We start from the raw sequence: 19631 nt of genomic DNA, 5'->3' as shown, positions 1-19631 counted from the left end.
GTAAGGTGTGACTGAGGCGAGGTAAGGTGTGACTGAGGCGAGGTAAGGTGTGACTGAGGCGAGGTAAGGTGTGACTGAGGTAAATGGTGCTTTCAAGACAACTGGGAACTCTTGACGTCAAATCATGACGTCAGTGATCTTCAGATCGGATAGTCAGATCTCTAGAAAGATGCCTGAGTTTCCAACTTTGAATCCCGAGTTGGAATACTATCCCCCCCCCACCCCCAGAGTTCCTAGTTGTCTTGAACGCACTGACGTTGGAGATTCCCAGGTTCCCAGTTGTTTTGAATGCGGCGTAAGGTATGGTGAGGTGGTGACTGAGGCAAGGTGTTACTGACCGGAGTCGGCTCTGGAAACGAGACAGGAAGCGTGTAGAGATGCTGAATCGGGGGTTCAGGAAGAGGCTCTCTGTCTCCATGGGTGGAGTCTGCAGACTGGACAGGTCAGTCTCAAACTTCTCTACAGGGGGCAGAACAGATAGCAGTTATAGCTAGCTACAAACTGTACTTACAATACATCCTAACTGTTACATTTTAAAAATGGGTTTACGAGACACTAGCCTAGACTCACAACCACATCTTGTCTGGTCGACGGCCTGGTTGGGGTAAGACCCAGACCAGAGTATGTGAACTGGAGCGGAGCTTGCCCAATTTGACTGCAGCGCGGAGCGAGTTTCCCCACAGGCCTTCTCAACCGCCCCAATTGGGCGCCAGTACCGCTCACTTCATGAGCTCAGGGGACACCCGGCCCAGCATGCATTTCTACTTGTCTGCTGCTATAGACCCTTGCTTTAGCTACTGTCAAAAGGAGTTCACWAAATATTTTCATAAAGAYACTGATAAAACACAGGTTGAAAACTCAAGGTGACTTACAAAGATGAGGAGGACCAAGAGAAAGAGAGSGRKKRYGKWGAGTMCACAACTAAAGAATCAYGGTGGAATCTGAAAAGACACCTATCCTGAAAGCATGATGGTGTACTTCCCGTGTACATGCTAACAGAAAGGAACGAGGTGGGTAGATAACTAAGTGTGTCATTGTAGCAAAGTATTTAACAACTAAAAATCAGATCTCGTAAACCAGGGCAGTCCAACCCTCTTTCCTGGAGATCTACCGTCCTGTGGGTTCTCAGCCCAACCCTCTTCCTGGAGATCTACTGTCCTGTGGGTTTTCAGTCCAACCCTCTTCCTGGAGATCTACTGTCCTGTAGGTTTTCAGTCCAACCCCTCTTCCTGGAGATCTACTGTCCTGTAGGTTTTCAGTCCAACCCCTTCCCTTCCTGGAGATCTACTGTCCTGTAGGTTCTCACCCAACCCTCTTCCTGGAGATCTACCGTCCTGTAGGTCTCAGCCCAACCCTCTTCCTGGAGATCTACCGTCCTGTGGGTTTTCAGTCCAACCCTCTTCCCTTCCTGGAGATCTACTGTCCTGTAGGTTTTCAGTCCAACCCCTCTTCCTGGAGATCTACTGTCCTGTAGGTTTTCAGTCCAACCCCTCTTCCTGGAGATCTACTGTCCTGTAGGTTTTCAGTCCAACCCCTCTTCCTGGAGATCTACTGTCCTGTAGGTTTTCAGTCCAACCCTCTTCCCTTCCTGGAGATCTACTGTCCTGTAGGTTTTCAGTCCAACCCTCTTCCCTTCCTGGAGATCTACTGTCCTGTGGGTTTTCAGTCCAACCCTCTTCCTGGAGATCTACTGTCCTGTAGGTTTTCAGTCCAACCCTCTCCTGGAGATCTACTGTCCTGTAGTTTTCAGTCCAACCCTCTTCCTGGAGATCTACTGTCCTGTAGGTTATCAGTCCAACCCTCTTCCTGGAGATCTACTGTCCTGTGGGTTTTCAGTCCAACCCTCTTCCTGGAGATCTACTGTCCTGTGGGTTTTCAGTCCAACCCTCTTCCTGAGAATCTACTGTCCTGTGGGTTTTCAGTCCAACCCTCTTCCTGGAGATCACTGTCCTGTAGGTTTTCAGTCCAACCCTCTCCTGGAAATCTACTGTCCTGTAGGTTATCAGTCCAACCCTCTTCCTGGAGATCTACTGTCCTGTAGGTTTTCAGTCCAACCCTCTTCCTGGAGATCTACTGTCCTGTAGGTTTTCAGTCCAACCCTCTTCCTGGAGATCTACTGTCCTGTAGGTTATCAGTTCAACCTCTTCCTGGAAATCTACTGTCCTGTGGGTTTTCAGTCCAACCCTCTTCCTGAGAATCTACTGGCCTGTGGGTTTTCAGTCCAACCCTCTTCCTGGAGATCTACTGTCCTTTGTGGTTTTCAGTCCAACCCTCTTCCTGGAGATCTACTGCCTGTAGGTTTTCAGTCCAACCTCTTCCTGGAGATCTACTGTCCTGTAGGTTTTCAGTCCAACCCTCTTCCTGGAGATCTACTGTCCTGTAGGTTTACAGTCCCAAACCTCTTCCTGGAGATCTACTGTCCTGTAGGGTTTCAGTCCAACCCTCTTCCTGGAGATCTACTGTCCTGTGGGTTTTCAGTCCAACCCTCTTCCTGGAGATCTACTGTCCTGTGGTTTTCAGTCCAACCCCTTCCTGGAGATCTACTGTCCTGTGGGTTTCAGTCCAACCCTCTTCCTGGAGATCTACTGTCCTGTAGGTTTTCAGTCCAACCCTCTTCCTGGAGATCTACTGTCCTGTAGGTTTTCAGTCCAACCCTCTTCCTGGAGATCTACTGTCCTGTAGGTTTCAGTCCAAACCTCTTCCTGGAGATCTACTGTCCTGTAGGTTTCAGTCCAACCCTCTTCCTGGAGATCTACTGTCCTGTAGGTTTTCAGTCCAACCCTCTCCTGGAGATCTACTGTCCTGTAGGTTTTCAGTCCAACCCTCTTCCTGGAGATCTACTGTCCTGTAGGTTATCAGTCAACCCCTCCTGGAGATCTACTGTCCTGTGGGTTTCAGTCCAAACCTCTTCCTGGAGATCTACTGCCTGTAGGTTATCAGTCCAACCCTCTTCCTGGAGATCTACTTCCTGTGGGGTTTCAGTCCAACCCTCTTCCTGGAGATCTACTGTCCTGTAGGTTTTCAGTCCAACCCTCTTCCTGAGATCTACTGTTCCTGTAGGTTTTCAGTCCAACCCTCTTCCTGGAGATCTACTGTCCTGTGGGTTTTCAGTCCAACCCTCTTCCTGGAGATCTACTGTCCTGTGGTTTCAGTCCAACCCTAATTAACCACACCTGATTCTACTAATTAGCTGACTCAACAAGACCTTAATTGAATCAAATATGCTAAATTAGGGTGGACTGAACAAACCTACAGGACGAGTAGTACTCGGACTCACATACTCTGACCCAGACAAGAGGCTTGTGGCTTGTGGCTCATTACATCACCCATCATCATCCGTACCCTCCGTTGCTCAGGTGGTTGCCATGGTGTCAAAGTGTTGTCTAAAGGAGCGTCTTGATCTTCTCCTCTTCTCCACGTCCGAGACTACCTGTAGAACTTCACCTGGCTCAGGGAGTCAGTATCTACAGGGGGAGACAAGAGGAGAGGAGTCCAGAGTCTACAGGGGGAGAACGAGGAGAGGAGTCAGTATCTACAGGGGAGACAAGAGGAGAGGAGTCCGTATCTACAGGGGGAGACAAGAGGAGATGAGTCCGTATCTACAGGGGAGACAAGAGGAGAGGAGTCAGTATCTACAGGGGGAGACGAGAGGAGAGGAGTCAGTATCTACAGGGGGAGACAAGAGGAGAGGAGTCAGTATCTACAGGGGAGAGGAGAGGAGTCAGTATCTACAGGGGAGAGGAGAGAGTCAGTATCTACGGGAGACAAGAGGAGAGGAGTCAGATCTACCCAGGGGGAGACAAGAGGAGAGGAGTCAGTATCTACAGGGGGAGCAAGAGGAGAGGAAGTCAGTATCTACAGGGGGAGACAAGAGGAGAAGAGTCAGTATCTACAGGTGGAGACAAAGGAGAGAGACAGTAGTCAGTATCTACAGGGGGAGACAAGAGGAGGAGAGAGTCAGTATCTACAGGGGGAGACAAGAGGGAGGAGTCGTAGTATTACAGGGGAGACAAGAAGGAGAAGTCAGTATCTACAGGTGGAACAAAGAGGAGAGGAAAGACAGTCAGTATCATAAATGGGGAGACAAGAGGAGAGAGTAGATCTACAGGGAACAAGGGGAGAGGAGGAGTAGTTGTAGTATAGGTGATGTACTAGTCATACCATCCTATGGCTTACAGTAGTAGTAGTATTAGTAGTAGCAGAGAATAATATTAAGTTTAGTGTGTACTAGTCCTACCATCCTATTAGAGTAGTAGTATTATAGTAGTAGCAGAGAATAATGATTAAGTTGTTGTAGTGTGTACTAGTCCCTACCATCCTGGGGTTGGTCTTGGAATCTCTGCAGAGCCAACACAACAGGCGCTGTCTGGACTCAGCTCGTCCTCTCCTCCCCCAGCCCTGCTGCTGTTGATGCTGCTGGGCCAAACTCACTGCACACACACACACACACAAAACAGTCATACGTTCAAAAACTGATACACATAACATCAGTGTTGAAGCCACTATCCGGGCATTGGCAAGCAACACCATGCTCTACCAGGTTAGCTACAGAGGACAACCATATACAGCTCTGGGGGGAAATTATATCATCATCGATCCTCCACCAAATTTCACAGTGGCTGCGAGACCCTGTGCTTGTAGGCCTCTCCAGGTGCTGCACCCACTGTGAAACTTGGTGGAGGATCGGTGATGATCTGGGGGGGGGGGTGGGGGTGCTTCAGCAAGGCTGGAATCGGGCAGATTTGTCTTTGTGAAGGACGCATGAGTCAAGTCACGTACAAGGTTGTCCTGGAAGAAAACCTGCTGTCCTTCTGCTCTGGACAATGTTCCCCAACTCTGAGGATGGTTTTCCCAGCAGGACAATGCTCCCATGCCACACAGCCAGGTCAATCAAGGTGTGGATGGAGGACTACCAGACCCTGTCATGACCAGCCCAGTCTCCAGACCTGAACCCCATTGAAAACCTCTGAATTGTGAATGTGAATCAAGAGGAAGATGGATGGTCACAAGCCATCAAACAAAGCCGAGCTGCTTGAATTTTTGCGCCAAGGAGTGGCATAAAGTCACCTAACATCAATGTGAAAGACTGGTGGAGGGCGATGCCAAGACGCATGAAAGATGTGATTGAATTCAGGGTTATTCCACCAAATATTGATTTCTGAAACTCTCCTAAGTTAAAACATTAGTATTGTGTGTGTTTAAAAATGAATATTAATTATTTTCTCTGCATTATTCGAGGTCTGACAACATCTTTTTTTTTTTTTGACCAAGTTGTCATTTTCTGTAAATAAATGCTCCAAATTAGAGGTCGAACGATTATGATTTTTCAACGCTGATACCGATACCAATTATTGGAGGACCAAAAAAGCCAGATACCCGATTAAATCGGTCGATTTAATATATATATATATATATATATATATATTTGTAATAATGACAATATTACAACAATACTTGAATGAACACTTATTTTAATAATAAAAATAATTAGTCTCAAAAAAAACTATCGTATCTGATAAATTGGAAACATGTTCAATTTGGTTAAATAATGCAAAAACAAAGTGTTGGAGAAGAAAAGTAAAAGTGCAATATTTGACATGTAAAACAGCTAACGTTTCAGTTTCCTTGCTCAGAACATGAGAACATATGAAAGCTGGTGGTTCATTTTTAACATGATTCTTCAATATTCCCAGTTAAGAAGTTTTAGGTTGTAGTTATTATAAGGAATATAGGACTATTCTCTCTATACCATTTGTATTTCATATACCTTTGACTATTGGATGTTCTTGATAGGCACCTATAGTATTGGCAGCCTAATCTCGGGAGTTGATAGGCTTGAAGTCATAAACAGCGCAATGCTTGAAGCACAGCGAAGAGCTGCTGGCGAAACGCAGGAAAGTGCTGTTTTGAAATGAATGCTACGAGCCTGCTGCTGCCCGACCACCGATCACGTCAGACTGCTCTATCAAATAATAGACTTAATTATATAATATAATAAACACACAGAAATACGAGCCTTGAGGTCATTAATATCGGTCAAATCCGGAAACTATAATTTTTGAAAACAAAAACGTTTATTCTTTCAGTGAAATACGGAACCGTTACGTATTTTCCGTATTTTATCATAGACGGGTGGCATCCATAAGTCAAAATATGTGCTGTTTACATTGCACAACCTTCAAAGTTATGTCATAATTATGTAAAATCCTGGCAAATTAATTACGGTCTTTGCTAGGAAGAAATGGTCTTCACACAGTTCGCAACGAGCCAGGCCGGCCCAAACTGCTGCATATACCCGGACTCTGTTGCACAGAATGCAAGAGAAGTGACACAATTTTCCTAGTTAAAATAAATTCATATTGGCAGGCAATATTAACTAAATATGCAGGTTAAAGAAAATATACTTGTATATTGATTTTAAGAAAAGCATTGATGTTATATGGTTAGGTACATTGGTGCAACGGGAGCGATTTTTTTTGCGAAAGCGCTTGTTAAATCCTACCCGTTTGGCGAAGTTTGAAGTACAGCTGCCATTGCTTTTCCACCTGGCTACCCAAACCCCGGTCAACAGCACTGCACCCCCCACAGCAACTCGCCCAGCCTTCCCATTTCTCCTTCTCCCAAATCAGTCAGCTGATGTTCTGAAAGAAGCTGCAAAATCTGGACCCCTTACAAATCAGCCGGGCTAGAATAATTTTAGAAAGAAAGGGTCCAGATTAGTCTGCCGAAATTGTGCAAACCCCTATTACTGCACTGTTCAACCCGTCGTGTCGTCTGAGATTCCTAAAGATTGGAAGCAGCTGCGGTTATCCCCCTCTTCAAAGGGGGGGACACTCTTGACCCAAACTGCTCACAGACCTATATCTATCCTACCCTGCCTTTCTATAGGCCTTCGAAAGCCAAGTCAACAAACAGATTACTGACACATTTCGAATCCCACCATACCTCTCCCGCTATGCAATATGGTTTTCAGAGCTGGTCATGGGTGCACCTCAGCCACGCTCAAGGTCCTAAACGATTACCTAACGCCATCGATAAGAAACAATACTGTGCAGCCGTATTCATCGACCTGGCCAAGGATATCGACTCTGTCAATCACCACATCCTCATCGGCAGACTCGGATAGCCTTGGGTTTCTCAAATGATTGCCTCGCCTGGTTCACCAACTACTTCTCTGATAGAGTTTCAGTGTGGTCAAATCGAGGGCCTGTAGTCCGACCTCTGGCAGTCTCTATGGGGGTGCACAGGGTTCAATTCTTGGAACGACTCTCGTTCTCTGTATACATCAATGATGTCGCTCTTGCTGCAGTGAGTCTCTGATCCACCTCTACGCAGAACGACACCATTCTGTATTACCTCTGGCCCTTCGTTGGACACTGTGGTTAACAACCTCCAGACGAGCTTCAATGCTATACAATCTCCTTCCGTGGCCTCCAACTGCTCTTAAAATGCAAGTATACTAAATGCATGCTCTTCAAGCGATCGCTTTCCTGCACCTGCCCGCCGTCCAACATCACTACTCTGGACGGTTCTACTTAAATATGTGGACAACTACGAATACCTAGGTGTCTGGTTAGACTGTAAACTCTCCTTCCAGACTCACTCCAAACATCTCCAATCCAAAAGTTAAATCTAGAATTGGCTTCCTATTCCGCAACAAAGGCATCCTTCATCATGCTGCCAACAGACCCTCGTAAACTGACTATCCTACTGATCCTCGAGCTTCGGCGATGTCATTTACAAAATAGCCTCCAATACCCTACTCAACAAAATTGGATGCAGTCTAATCACAGTGCCATCCGTTTTGTCACCAAAACCCCATATACTACCCACCACTGCCGACCTGTATGCTTCTCGCGTTGGTTGGCCCTCGCTTCATACTGATCGTCGCCAAACCCACTGGCTCCAGGTCATATACAAGACCCTGCTAGGTAAAGTTCCCCCTAATCTCAGCTCGCTGGTCACCATAGCAGCAGCCACTATAGCACTAGCGCCTCCAGCAGGTATATCTCTCTGGTCCACCCAAAACCAATTCTTCCTTTGCCCCTCTCCTTCCAGTTCTCTGCTGCGCAATGACTGGAACGAACTAACAAAAATCTCGTAAACTGGAAACACTTATCTCACTCACTAGCTTTAAAGCACCAGCTGTCAGAGCAGCTACACAGATCACTGCACCTGTACATAGCCCATCTATAATTTAGCCCAAACCAACTACCTCTTCACCCTACTGTATTTTATTTATTTATTTATTTATCTATTTTGCACACCCATTATTTCTATACTATTGCACATTACTTTCCACTGCAAATCTACCATTTTCCAGTGTTTTACTTGCTATATTGTATTTTACTTCGCCACCATGGCCTTTTTATTTTTTATTCCTATTTAATATATAATTTTGTTTGCCTTCACCTCCCTTATCTCACCTCACTTGCTCACAATTGTATATAGACTTATTTTTCTACTGTATTATTGACTGTATGTTTTGTTTTACTCCATGTGTAACTATGTGTTTTTGTATGTGTCAACCACAAATGCTGTGCTTTATCTTGGCCAGGTGGCAGTTGTAAATGAGATCTTGTTCTCAACTTGCCTACCTGGTTAAATAAAGGTGAAATATTTTTAAATAAAAAGGTTGTGATTCAATGATAAATTAACAGGCACCGCATTGATTATATGCAACGCAGGACAAGCTAGTTAAACTAGTAATATCATCAACCGTGTGTAGTTAACTAGTGATTATGTTAAGATTGTTTTTTTATAAGATAAGTTTAATACTAGCTAGCAACTTACCTTGGCTCCTTGCTGCACTCGCATAGCAGGTAGGTCACAGCCTGCCACACGGTCTCCTCGTGGAGTGCAATGTAAATCGGCCATAATCGGTGTTCAAAAACGCTGATTACTGATTGTTATGAAAACTTGAAAATCGGCCCTAATTAAATCGGTCGACCTCTATTCCAAATGACAAAATGTTTGTTTGGAATTTGGGAGAAATGTTGTCAGTAGTTTATAGAATAAAACAAAAATGTTAATTTTACACAAACACATATAAAGTAAAACCAGAGAAACTGATCATTTTGCAGTGGTCTCTTAATATTTTCAGAGCTGTATATACACACACACACACCCACACAGCAGCCCTACATAAACAACTATAAGCTCATACACAAAGCAGTCCCCACATCAAACTCCTTTTGAGAGAAACAGTAACTAGATGTCCAACCAGACAGATCCACTCTGACTCACCCCTCTCCTCCTCCAGTGGACAGCGTGGTGCTGTTAGCCGGGTAAAGAACGTAGCTACTGAGGCCTGGACCAAACATGTCGTCACTGTCCGGTAGGCCCAGGAACACAGGCCTCTGTAGAGACCCAGAACCCTAAACAATAACAAATATGTCAATGTGTTGTTTGTCTGGACTGAGTTACAACAATATGGAACCAACCGTCGACATACCACGTCTGAGATATATAAAAAAATATATACAGTGGGGAGAACAAGTATTTGATACACTGCCGATTTTGCATGTTCCTACTACAAAGCATGTAGAGGTCTTAATTTTTATCATAGGTACACTTCAACTGTGAGAGACGAATCTAAAACAAAAATCCAAAAATCACATTGTATGATTTTTAAGTAATTCATTTGCATTTTATTGCATGACAATAAGTATTTGATCACCTACCAACCAGTAAGAATTCCAGCTCTCACAGACCTGTAGTTTTTTCTTTAAGAAGCCCTCCTGTTCTCCACTCATTACCTTTTAACTGCACCTGTTTGAACTCGTTACTGTATAAAAGACACCTGTCCACACACTCAATCAAACAGACTCCAACCTCTCCACAATGCCAAGACCAGAGAGCTGTGTAAGGACATCAGGGATAAAATTGTAGACCTGCACAAGCTGGATGGGCTACAGGACAATAGGCAAGCAGCTTGTGAGAAGGCAACAACTGTTGGCGCAATTATTTAGAAAATAGAAGAAAAATAGAAGAAGTTCAAGATGATGGTCAATCACCTCGTCTGGGGCTCCATGCAAGATCTCACCTCGTGGGCATCAATGATCATAGGAAGGTGAGGGATCAGCCAGAACTACACGCAGGACCTGGTCAATGACCTGAAGAGAGGGACCACAGTCTCAAAAAAACCATTAGTAACACACTACGCCGTCATGGATTAAATCCTGCACGCACACAAGGCCCCTGCTCAAGCAGCGCATGTCCAGGCCCGTCTAAGTTTCCAATGACCATCTGGATGATCCAGAGAATGGGGAGAAGGTTATGTGTCTGATATTCAAAAAATAGAGCTTTTTGGTCTAAACTCCACTGCCGTGTTTGGAGAAGAAAAGGATGAGTACAACCCAAGAAACACCATCCCAACCGTGAAGCATGGAGGTGGAAACATCATTCTTTGGATGCTTTTCTGCAAAGGACAGGACACTGCACCGTATTGAGGGGAGATGGATGGCCATGTATTGCGAATCTTAGCCAACAACCGCCTTCCTCAGTAAGAGCATTGATGATGGTCGTGGCTGGGTCTTCCAGCATGACAACGACCGAAACACACAGCCAGGGCAACTAAGGAGTGCTCCGTAGAAAGTATCTCAAGTCTGGAGTGGCCTAGCAGTCTCCAGACCTAAACCAATAGAAAATCTTTGGAGGGAGCTGAAAGTCCGTATGCCCAGCGACAGCCCTGAAACCTGAAGATCTGGAGAAGTCTGTAGGAGGTGGCCAAAATCCCTGCTGCAGTGTGTGCAAACCTGGTCAAGAACTACAGGAAACGTATGATCTCTGTAATTGCAAAAAAGATTCTGTACCAAATTATTATTCTGCTTTTCTTGATGTATCAAATACTATGTCATGCAATAAAATGCTAATTAATTACTTAAAAATCATACAATGTGATTTTCTGGATTTTTGTTTTAGATTCCGTCTCTCACAGTTGAAGTGTACCTATGATAAAATTACAGACCTCTACATGCTTTTAAGTAGGAAAATCTGCAAAATCGGCAGTGTATCAATAACTTGTTCTCCCCACTGTATATGTTTTGAGTGAAGTATCTCTTTAAACAGACCTGGTCTTCGTTTTCGACATCTTCCTCCTCCTCCACCACATCTTCCCTCCTCCACCACATCTTCCTCCTCCTCCACCACTTCGCTGTCCTCCACCACATCTTCCTCCTCCACCACCACTTCGCTGTCCTCCACCACATCTTCCTCCTCCACCACCACTTCGCTGTCCTCCACCACATCTTCCTCCTCCTCCACCACTTCACTGTCCTCCACCACCATCACATCTTCCTCCTCTTCCTCCTCTCCAAGCAGGCTGTCCAGGCTCTGAGGGTGGAAGTATGGATCTTCTTCCTCCTCATCCTCCTCCTCTCCTCCTCTCCTGGTCCTCTGCTCTGCGGGGGGTGGGGAGAGAGGCGCTGCAGGCTGTGTGTCTCCAGGACAGAGCGGATGGCCAGGGGTTGAGATGCTCTGCCCAGCGTCCGCGTTGGAGTGTGCTGGCTGAGACTCGGCGGGAGAGCAGTGGTGCCTGCTGCAGGACCCTGACATAACAGCGAGAACATCTCAAATCACAAAAAGCCCTGTTTAGGTACACAATTCCAACATAGACAGAGAGGCAACATCCGACCATCAGAGTGAGGGAACTGCCACAAGACTGAGTCACAACACTTAACATACAGCTAGTGCCTTCAGAAGGTATTCATACCCCTCCACTTAACATTCAGAAGGTATTCATACCCTACACTTAACATACAGCTAGTGCCTTCAGAAGATTCATACCCCTCCACTTAACATACAGCTAGTGCATTCAAAGGTATTCAACTGAGTCAATACATGTTTCAATCACCTTTGGCAGCGATTACAGCTGTGAGTCTTTCTGTGTAAGTCTATAAAAGCCTCGTTCACACTGCAGACAACATTTGTTTTGTTTTTGAAATACGCTTGAGGAATATTGACTGTCCAAACAGCAAGTTACACGTGACCAAATCGGATGTGTGCGTTCAGACAGCAGTCATTTCCTGACAAGAAGACTAGTTGTTATAGCAACAAAGGGTATGTTTGTGCAGTGGTGTAGGCTGATTGGTGGTGCTGCTTGTCCTTATGTAACAACAGTGCCTGCCATGGACATGTCTCAGTTTTGAGTGTTCTAAATTATAGCGTAAAAACACTTTTAAAGCCTCAAAGGATAAGACGATCCAACTGTCGTTACGAGTCATTTTCGGCTAGCCACAGCAGTCACTTTGCTAGCTAGCTCTTAAGCTTTCTGACACACACACGCACTCATTTCTTTGTAAACATTTAACAAGCTAGTTCGCTAACGTACCACGTGTTCCTGTCAAAGTGTCAATAGAGTAGCTAGCAAGCAACAAGTTGTGCCGAATAAGTTTTTTTTTTTTAAACACTTGAAGGAAAATAAAATCAGATTTGACCGATCAGACAAGTGACAGATTTATACCTGACACCTACAAAGGTGGTTTGAAATGTGGCTTGAATAAATCAGATTCCATGTGCTTTTTGGCTGTTCAGACTGCAGGRAAAAAAGGATTGATATGCAAATCAATAGGATTGGAGAAAGTTCAAACTGCCAATGTGAACGCGGCTAAAGAGCATTGAACACCTTGATGGTACATTTGCCCATTATTCTTTTCTAAATTCTTCAAGCTCTGTCAAATTGGTTGTTGATCATTGCTAGACAATCAATTTAAAGTTTTGCCATAGATTTTYGTGCAGTTTTATACTGAACAAAAACGTAAACGCAACATTCAACAAATTTAAAAATATTTTCTTTTCTGAGTTACAGTTCATTCAAATAAATTAAATTAGGACCTGGTCCTAATCTATGGATTTCGCATGACTGGGCAGGGGTGCATCCATGGGTGGGCATAGGCCCCCCGAATTAGCAGCCAGGCCCAACCAATCAGAATGAGTTTTCCCCCCACATAGGGGYTGTATTAAAACACAGAAATACTTCTCAGCATCCCCCCAGCTTTTTGTGCGTATGGAACATTTCTGGTATTTTTTTTTACATTTTAGCTGATGAAACATGGGACCAACACTTTACATGTTGCGTTTATATTTTTGTTTGCTAAGTCAAAACTGTAACTCGGCCACTCAGGAACATTCACTGTCTTCTTGGTAACCAACTCCAGTGTAAATTTTGCCTTRCGTTTTAGGTTATTGTCTTGCTGAAAGGTGAATTCATCTCCCAGTGTCTTGTGGAAAGCATTTTTTGCATTTTTACTTTGTACAGGCTTCCTTTTCACTCTGTCAATTAGGTTAGTATTGTGGAGTAACTAAACTGATGATCGATCAACAACATTGTTCTCCTATCACAGCCATTAAACTCTGTTTTATAGTCAACATTGGCCTCAGTGAAATCCCCTGAGCAGTTTCCTTCCTCTCCGGCAACTGAGTTAGGAAGGACGCCTGTGTCTTTGGATGGTGTATCAATACACCCAGTCACTACAAAGTGTAATTAATAACTTCACCATGCTCAAAGGGATATTCAATGTGCTTTTTKTATTTTTATTCTTGCCCATCTACCAATACGTGGCCTTCTTTCGAAGGCATTGGAAAACCACCCTGGTCTTTGTGGTTGCAATTCACTGCTCGACTAAGGGACCTTACAGATAATTGTATGTCTGGGGTAGAGACAAGGTAGTCATTCAAAAATGACTGCAATTTATCATGTGACTTGTTAAGCAAATCTTCACTCCTGAAATGATTTAGGCTTGCCATAACAAAGGTGTTGAATACTCAAAATATTTCAGCTTTTCATTTTTACAATTAAATTTGTACACATTTTTGAAAAATAGAATTCCACTTTGACATTATTGGGTATTGTGTGAAGGCCAGTGACATTGTTGTTTGTTAAATATCATATAAAACGTGCGGGGGGGGAATGAAGGGTGTGGAAACTTTCTGGCAACCATGGTGTTGATTTAACATGTGACATTCTTGTTTAATCCTTTACCTTATTTACTAGGCAAGTGTCAGTTAGAACAAATTCTTATTTCAATGACGGCCTAGGAACAGTGGGTAAACTGCCTTGTTCAGGGCAGAACAACAGATTTTTACCTCGTCAGCTCGGGATTCGATCTTGGAACCTTCCGTTACTAGTCCAACGCTCTACCCCAGGCTACCTGCCGCCCCCAGCTCTTATTGATCTTCAGGCTAGTATTTTTCAGCAGGCTAAGTATTGATCTTATCCAGGTATATTAATTTACCAGGCTGTATTATCTTATCCAGGTATATTAAACTTCTTGCCAGGCTAGTATTATAATCTTATCCAGGCTGTATTAAATTCTTATCCAGGCTAGTATTAATCTTATCCAAGCTGGTATTAATCTTATCAGCTAGTAGTAATCTTTCAGGTGTATTAAATCTTATCCAGGCTGTTTAAATCTTTATCCAGGTGTATTAATCTTATCCAGGCTAGTATTATTTATCAGGCTGTATAATGTTATCCAGCATATTAAATCGTTCCAGGCTAGTTATATCTTATCCAGGCTAGTATTAATCTTATCCAGCGAGTATGTTAATTTATCCAGGCTAGTATTAATCTTTCAGGCTAGTTTTGTAGCTTTCTCTTATCCAGGGAGTATACTAATCTTCCGTTGTATTGTCTTTATCAGGCTAGTTTAACTTATCAGGACTAGTATTACCTTTCCAGAGTGTTTAATCTATCTGGTTTAATTTTCCGTAGTTTAATCTTATCCGGCTTAGTATTATCTTATCATGCTAGTATTCTTTCAGGTGTAATCTTTAGCTAGTTGATCTATCAGGCTGTTTAATTTCAGCTAGTTATTTCTTTCAGCGTAAGTAGTTGTCTTACCAGGTGTATTTTTATCCAGGTGTAGCTACTTATCCGGCTATGTATTATTTCAGGTTAGTATATTATCTTATAGTAGTATTAATCTTATCCAGGCTAGTATTAATCTTATCCAGGCTAGTATTGATCTTATCCAGGCTAGTATTAATCTTATCCAGGCTAGTATTAAGACTTCCCAGAGACATTGGTCCATCAGGGCTATTCAATTCCGGACATGGAGGCCCGAAAACATTTCAAGTTTTTGTTTTTGTTTCTACTGGTAGTTAATTGATTTAGTCCCTGATTAGAAGGAGAGGATGAAAACCAGAAGTGTGTCGGCCCTGATATAGACTATATGGTTCCGTAAGACTCACCAGTTTCCTGGCCCACATGGGCAGTTTGCCGTTGGTCTGTGGAACCATGGGGTCGAGAGCAAGGACGTCTGGAGGAGAGACATTGATGTTAAAACATTGATTAAGCCAAACGTCTGTTGCAAATTCCAACAATTTCCTTTTCTCTGAGCTTGTGGCATGGCAAATCGTTGTTAAATCACAATTATTTTTTTTTTGAATTCATTAAATTCCACACTTTTATGTAATCTCTAAATTAATATGAGTGGTCTCACCGTGAGTGATGTCACATCGAGCAGGAGTCCTGGGATCATCTTCCTCCTCTTCCTCTCCTGCCTGGGGGAGGCGGCCCAATGGCACAGTGATGAAGGTCTCTCTCCTGGACAAAGAGAAACAGACACCTCAAACAGAGACACCTCGCACAGGGACACCTCGCACAGGGACACCTCGCACAGGGACACCTCGCACAGGGACACCTCGCACAGGGACACCTCGCACAGGGACACCCCACACCAGATACTGACTGGTTTTCTGATCCACCCCCCTACCTTATCTTTTTTTGTTAAGGTATCTGTGACCAACAGATGCATATCTGTATTCCCAGACCAAATTATATTTAAAAAAAACACACAAGATGCAGCCATTTCAAAAGACATTACTGAGTTACATTTCATATAAGGAAATCAGTTCATTAGGCCATAATCCATGGATTTCCCAAAATGCATCTGATGGTCACAGATACCTTAAAAAAAAAGTAGGGGGGTGGATCAGAAAACCAGTCAGTATCTGGTGTGACCACCATTTGCCTCATGGAGCGGGACACATCTCCTTCACATAGAGTTGATCAGGTTGTTGATTGTGGCCTGTGGAATGTTGTCCCACTCCTCTTCAACGGCTGTGTGAAGTTGCTGGATATTGGCAGGAACTGGAACACGCTGTCTTACACGTCAATCCAGAGCATCCCAAACATGCTCAATGGGTGACATGTCTGGTGAGTATGCAGGCCATGGAAGAACTGGGACATTTTCAGCTTGCAGGAATTGTGTACAGATCGTTGTGACATGGAGCCGTGCATTATCATGCTGAAACATGAGGTGATGGCGGAGGATGAATGGCACGACAATGGACCTCAGGATCTCATCACGGTATCTCTGTGCATTCAAACGGCCATCGATAAAATGCAATTGTGTTCGTTGTCTGTAGCTTATGCCTGCCCATACCATAGCCACCATGGGGCACTCTGTTCACAACATTGACATCAGAAAATCGCTCACCCACACGTGTGGTCTGCGATTGTGAGGCCAGTTGGAAGAAACTGACAAATTCTTTAAAACGACGTTGGAAGAGGCTTAAGGTAGATAAATTAACATTCAATTATCTGGCAACAGCTCTGGTGGACAGTCAGCATCCCAATTGCACGCTCCCTCAAAAAACTTGAGACATTTTGGATTGTGACCTTAGCTATTGTCCCCCAGCACAAGATGCACCTGTGTAATGACCACGCTGTTTAATCAGTTTCTTGATATGCCACACCTGTCAGGTGGATTATTCTTTGCAAAGGTGAAATATTCACTAACAGGGATATAAACAAATGTACACACATTTTAGAGAAAATAGCTTTTTGTGCGTATGGAACATTTCTGAGATCTTTTTTTTTCATTTATTTCAGCTCATGAAACATGGGACCAACACTTTACAATTGGTTTACACAGTTAAAGTCATAAGTTTACTACACCTTAGCCAAAATATATTTAACTCAGTTTTCCACAAATCCTGACATTTAATCCTGTCTAGGATCACCACTTTATGTTTAATGTGAAATGTAAGATAACTTTAGAGAGATTGATTTATTTCAGCTTTTATTTCTATATCAATCCCCATTGGGTCAGAAGTTTACATACACTCAATTATATTTGGTAGCATTGCCATTTAAATTGTTAACTTGGGTCAAACGTTTCAGGTAGCCTTCCACAAGCTTCCCAAAATAACTTGGTGATTTTTTTTGCCCATTCCTCCTGACAGAGCTGGTGTAATGAGTCAGGTTTGTAGGCCTCCTTGCTCGCACACACTTTTTCAGTTCTGCCCACCATGTTCTATGGATTGAGGTCAGGGCTTTGTGATGGCCACTCTCCAATACCTTGCGACTTTGTTGTCCTTAAGCCATTTTGCCACAACTTTGGAAGTATGCTTCGGGTCATTGTCCATTTGGAGACCCATTGGGACCAGCTTTAACTTCCTGACTGATGCTTGATGTTGCTTCCATATTCCACTCATTTTATCCCTCATGTGCCATCTATTTTGTGAAGTGCACCAGTCCCATCCTGCAGCAAAGCACCCCACAACATGTATGCTGCCACCCCGTGCTTCACGGTTGGATGTGTTCTTCAGCTTGCAAGCTCCCCTTTTTCCTCAACATAACGATGGTCATTATGGCCAAACAGTTCTATTTTTGTTTCATCAGACCAGAGGACATTTTCTCAAAAAGTACAATCTTTTCCCCATGTGTAGTTGCAAACCGTAGGGTTTCTTGGCTTTTTTTAGCGTTTGGGCAGGCTTCTTCCTTGCTGAGTGGCTTTCAGGTTATGTCGATATAGGACTCGTTTTACTGTGATATAGATACTTTTGTACCGTTTTCCTCCAGCATCTCACAACTCCTTTGCTGTTGTTCTGGATTGATTTGACTTTTCGCACCAAGTACGTTCATCTCTAGGGGACAGAACGGCGTCTCCTTCCCTGAAGCGGTATGACGCTGTGTGTCCATGGTGTTATACTTTGCGAACTATTGTTTGACAAAATGAAGCGTGTACCTTCAGGCATTTGGAAATTGCTCCCATGGATGAACCAGACTTGTGGAGGTCTACAATTTTCTTTGAGGTCTTGGCTGATTTCTTTTGATTTTCCCATGATGTCAAGCAAAGAGGCACTGAGTATGAAGGTAGGCCTCGAAATACCTCCACAGGTACACCTCCAATTGACTCAAATTATGTCAATTAGCCTATCAGAAGCTTCTAAAGCCATGACGTAATTTTCTGGAATTTTCCAAGCTGTTTAAAGGCACAGTCAACTTAGTGTACGTAAACTTCTGACCCACTAGAATTGTGATACAGTGAATTATAAGTGAAATAATCTGTCTGTAAACAATTGTTGGAAACATTACTTGTGTCATGCACAAAGTAGATGTCCTCACCGACTTGACAAAACTATAGTTTCTTAACAAGAAATTTGTAGAGTGGTTGAAAAACTAGTTTTACTGACTCCAACCTAAGTGTATGTAAACTTCCGACTTCAACTGTATTTTAGTTCAGTGTAGATACCTGATAAGATGCTCCTTGGTCGGGGCTTTGGCAGTAGTCGTCACTCCAGCTGTCTGTTTCCTCTCAGCCAGTCTCTTCCTCATAGAGTTAGTCATCTGGGAGTCCAGCCTCCACAGGAACACACAGCTAGACACAGACAAACACAACTCAAACTGACTGGATCTGGAAACAGCCCACTGCCCAAAAATATAGTTTGGCTACGGAGCATGTTTACCTGTCTCCAGATATGGTGATGAGGTGTCTGCAGTCCTGGCTGAACCTCATACCAGTTACAAACGAGCCGCGACAACAGCCAGGGAACTAAGGAGTGGCTCCGTAAGAACGCATCTCAAGGTCCTGGAGTGGCCAAGCCAGTCTCCAGACCCTGACCCAATAGAAAATCTTAGGAGGGAGCTGAAAGTCCGTATTGCCCAGCGACAGCCCCGAAACCTGAAGGATCTGGAGAAGGTCTGTATGGAGGAGTGGGCCAAATCCCTGCTGCATGTGTGTGCAAACCTGGTCAAGAACTACAGGAAACGTCATGATCTCTGTATTGCAAACAAAGGTTTCTGTACCCAAATATTAAGTTCTGCTTTTCTGATGTACTTATGTCATGCAATAAAATGCTAATTAATTATTTAAAATCATACAATGTGATTTTCTGGATTTTTGTTTTAGATTCCGTCTCTCACAGTTGAAGTGTACCTATGATAAAAATTACAGACTCTACATGCTTTGTAAGTAGAAACCTGCAAAAATCGGCAGTGTATCAAATACTTTAATTATTGTTTGAAACCTGAACGTTTTCACTAATTATGAGGCATGTTTTACTTGCTTCAAAATAGCCTCGACAAAATCCAACCATATCCGTGGAGACAATTATTTTATAAAGACATATACCATTGAAACCAGTAGTCCATTGTTTTATAAAGACATATACGCATTGAAACCAGTAGTCTATTGTTTTATAAAGACTCCATATACCATTGAAACCAGTAGTCCTATTGTTTTATAAAGACATATACCATTGAAACCAGTAGTCTATTGTTTTTATAAAGACATATACCATTGAAACCAGTAGTCTAATTGTTTTATAAAGACATATACCATTGAACCAGTAGTCTATTGTTTTATAGACTATCATTGAAACCAGTGTCCCATTGTTTTTTA

At 43.4% G+C, this 19631-nt stretch overlaps 1 protein-coding gene and 2 long non-coding RNA genes across 4 annotated transcripts in view; 2 read left to right on the top strand and 1 right to left on the bottom strand.

Annotated features, from left to right (window-relative positions):
• Positions 1-19631, bottom strand: part of wdr62 (WD repeat domain 62) — a 64389-nt gene that overhangs the window by 9497 nt on the left and 35261 nt on the right. Inside the window, 15 exon segments of the mRNA XM_070440177.1 lie at positions 339-459; positions 3343-3385; positions 3387-3440; positions 3442-3464; positions 4315-4336; positions 4338-4391; positions 4393-4418; positions 4420-4430; positions 9247-9377; positions 11152-11426; positions 11429-11549; positions 15193-15260; positions 15444-15547; positions 18483-18608; positions 18697-18757. Coding sequence (XP_070296278.1) covers positions 339-459; positions 3343-3385; positions 3387-3440; positions 3442-3464; positions 4315-4336; positions 4338-4391; positions 4393-4418; positions 4420-4430; positions 9247-9377; positions 11152-11426; positions 11429-11549; positions 15193-15260; positions 15444-15547; positions 18483-18608; positions 18697-18757 — 1240 coding nt within the window.
• Positions 1081-1579, top strand: LOC139025120 (uncharacterized). Its single transcript, XR_011476566.1, has 2 exons — positions 1081-1251; positions 1431-1579. It is a non-coding gene; the product is annotated as an uncharacterized lncRNA (long non-coding RNA).
• Positions 3620-3984, top strand: LOC139025119 (uncharacterized). Of its 2 annotated transcripts, none has more exons than XR_011476565.1 (3): positions 3620-3696; positions 3784-3895; positions 3971-3984. It is a non-coding gene; the product is annotated as an uncharacterized lncRNA (long non-coding RNA). The 2 variants fall into 2 exon arrangements; XR_011476564.1 differs by lacking the exon at positions 3971-3984 and adding an exon at positions 3935-3968.

The sequence above is a fragment of the Salvelinus sp. IW2-2015 genome, unplaced genomic scaffold, assembly GCF_002910315.2.
Source record: "Salvelinus sp. IW2-2015 unplaced genomic scaffold, ASM291031v2 Un_scaffold2286, whole genome shotgun sequence".
In the NCBI taxonomy this organism is placed as follows: Eukaryota; Metazoa; Chordata; class Actinopteri; order Salmoniformes; family Salmonidae; genus Salvelinus; species Salvelinus sp. IW2-2015.
The sequence above is the reverse complement of the archived record's forward strand: the minus strand, read 5'-3'. Positions and strand labels throughout refer to the sequence as shown.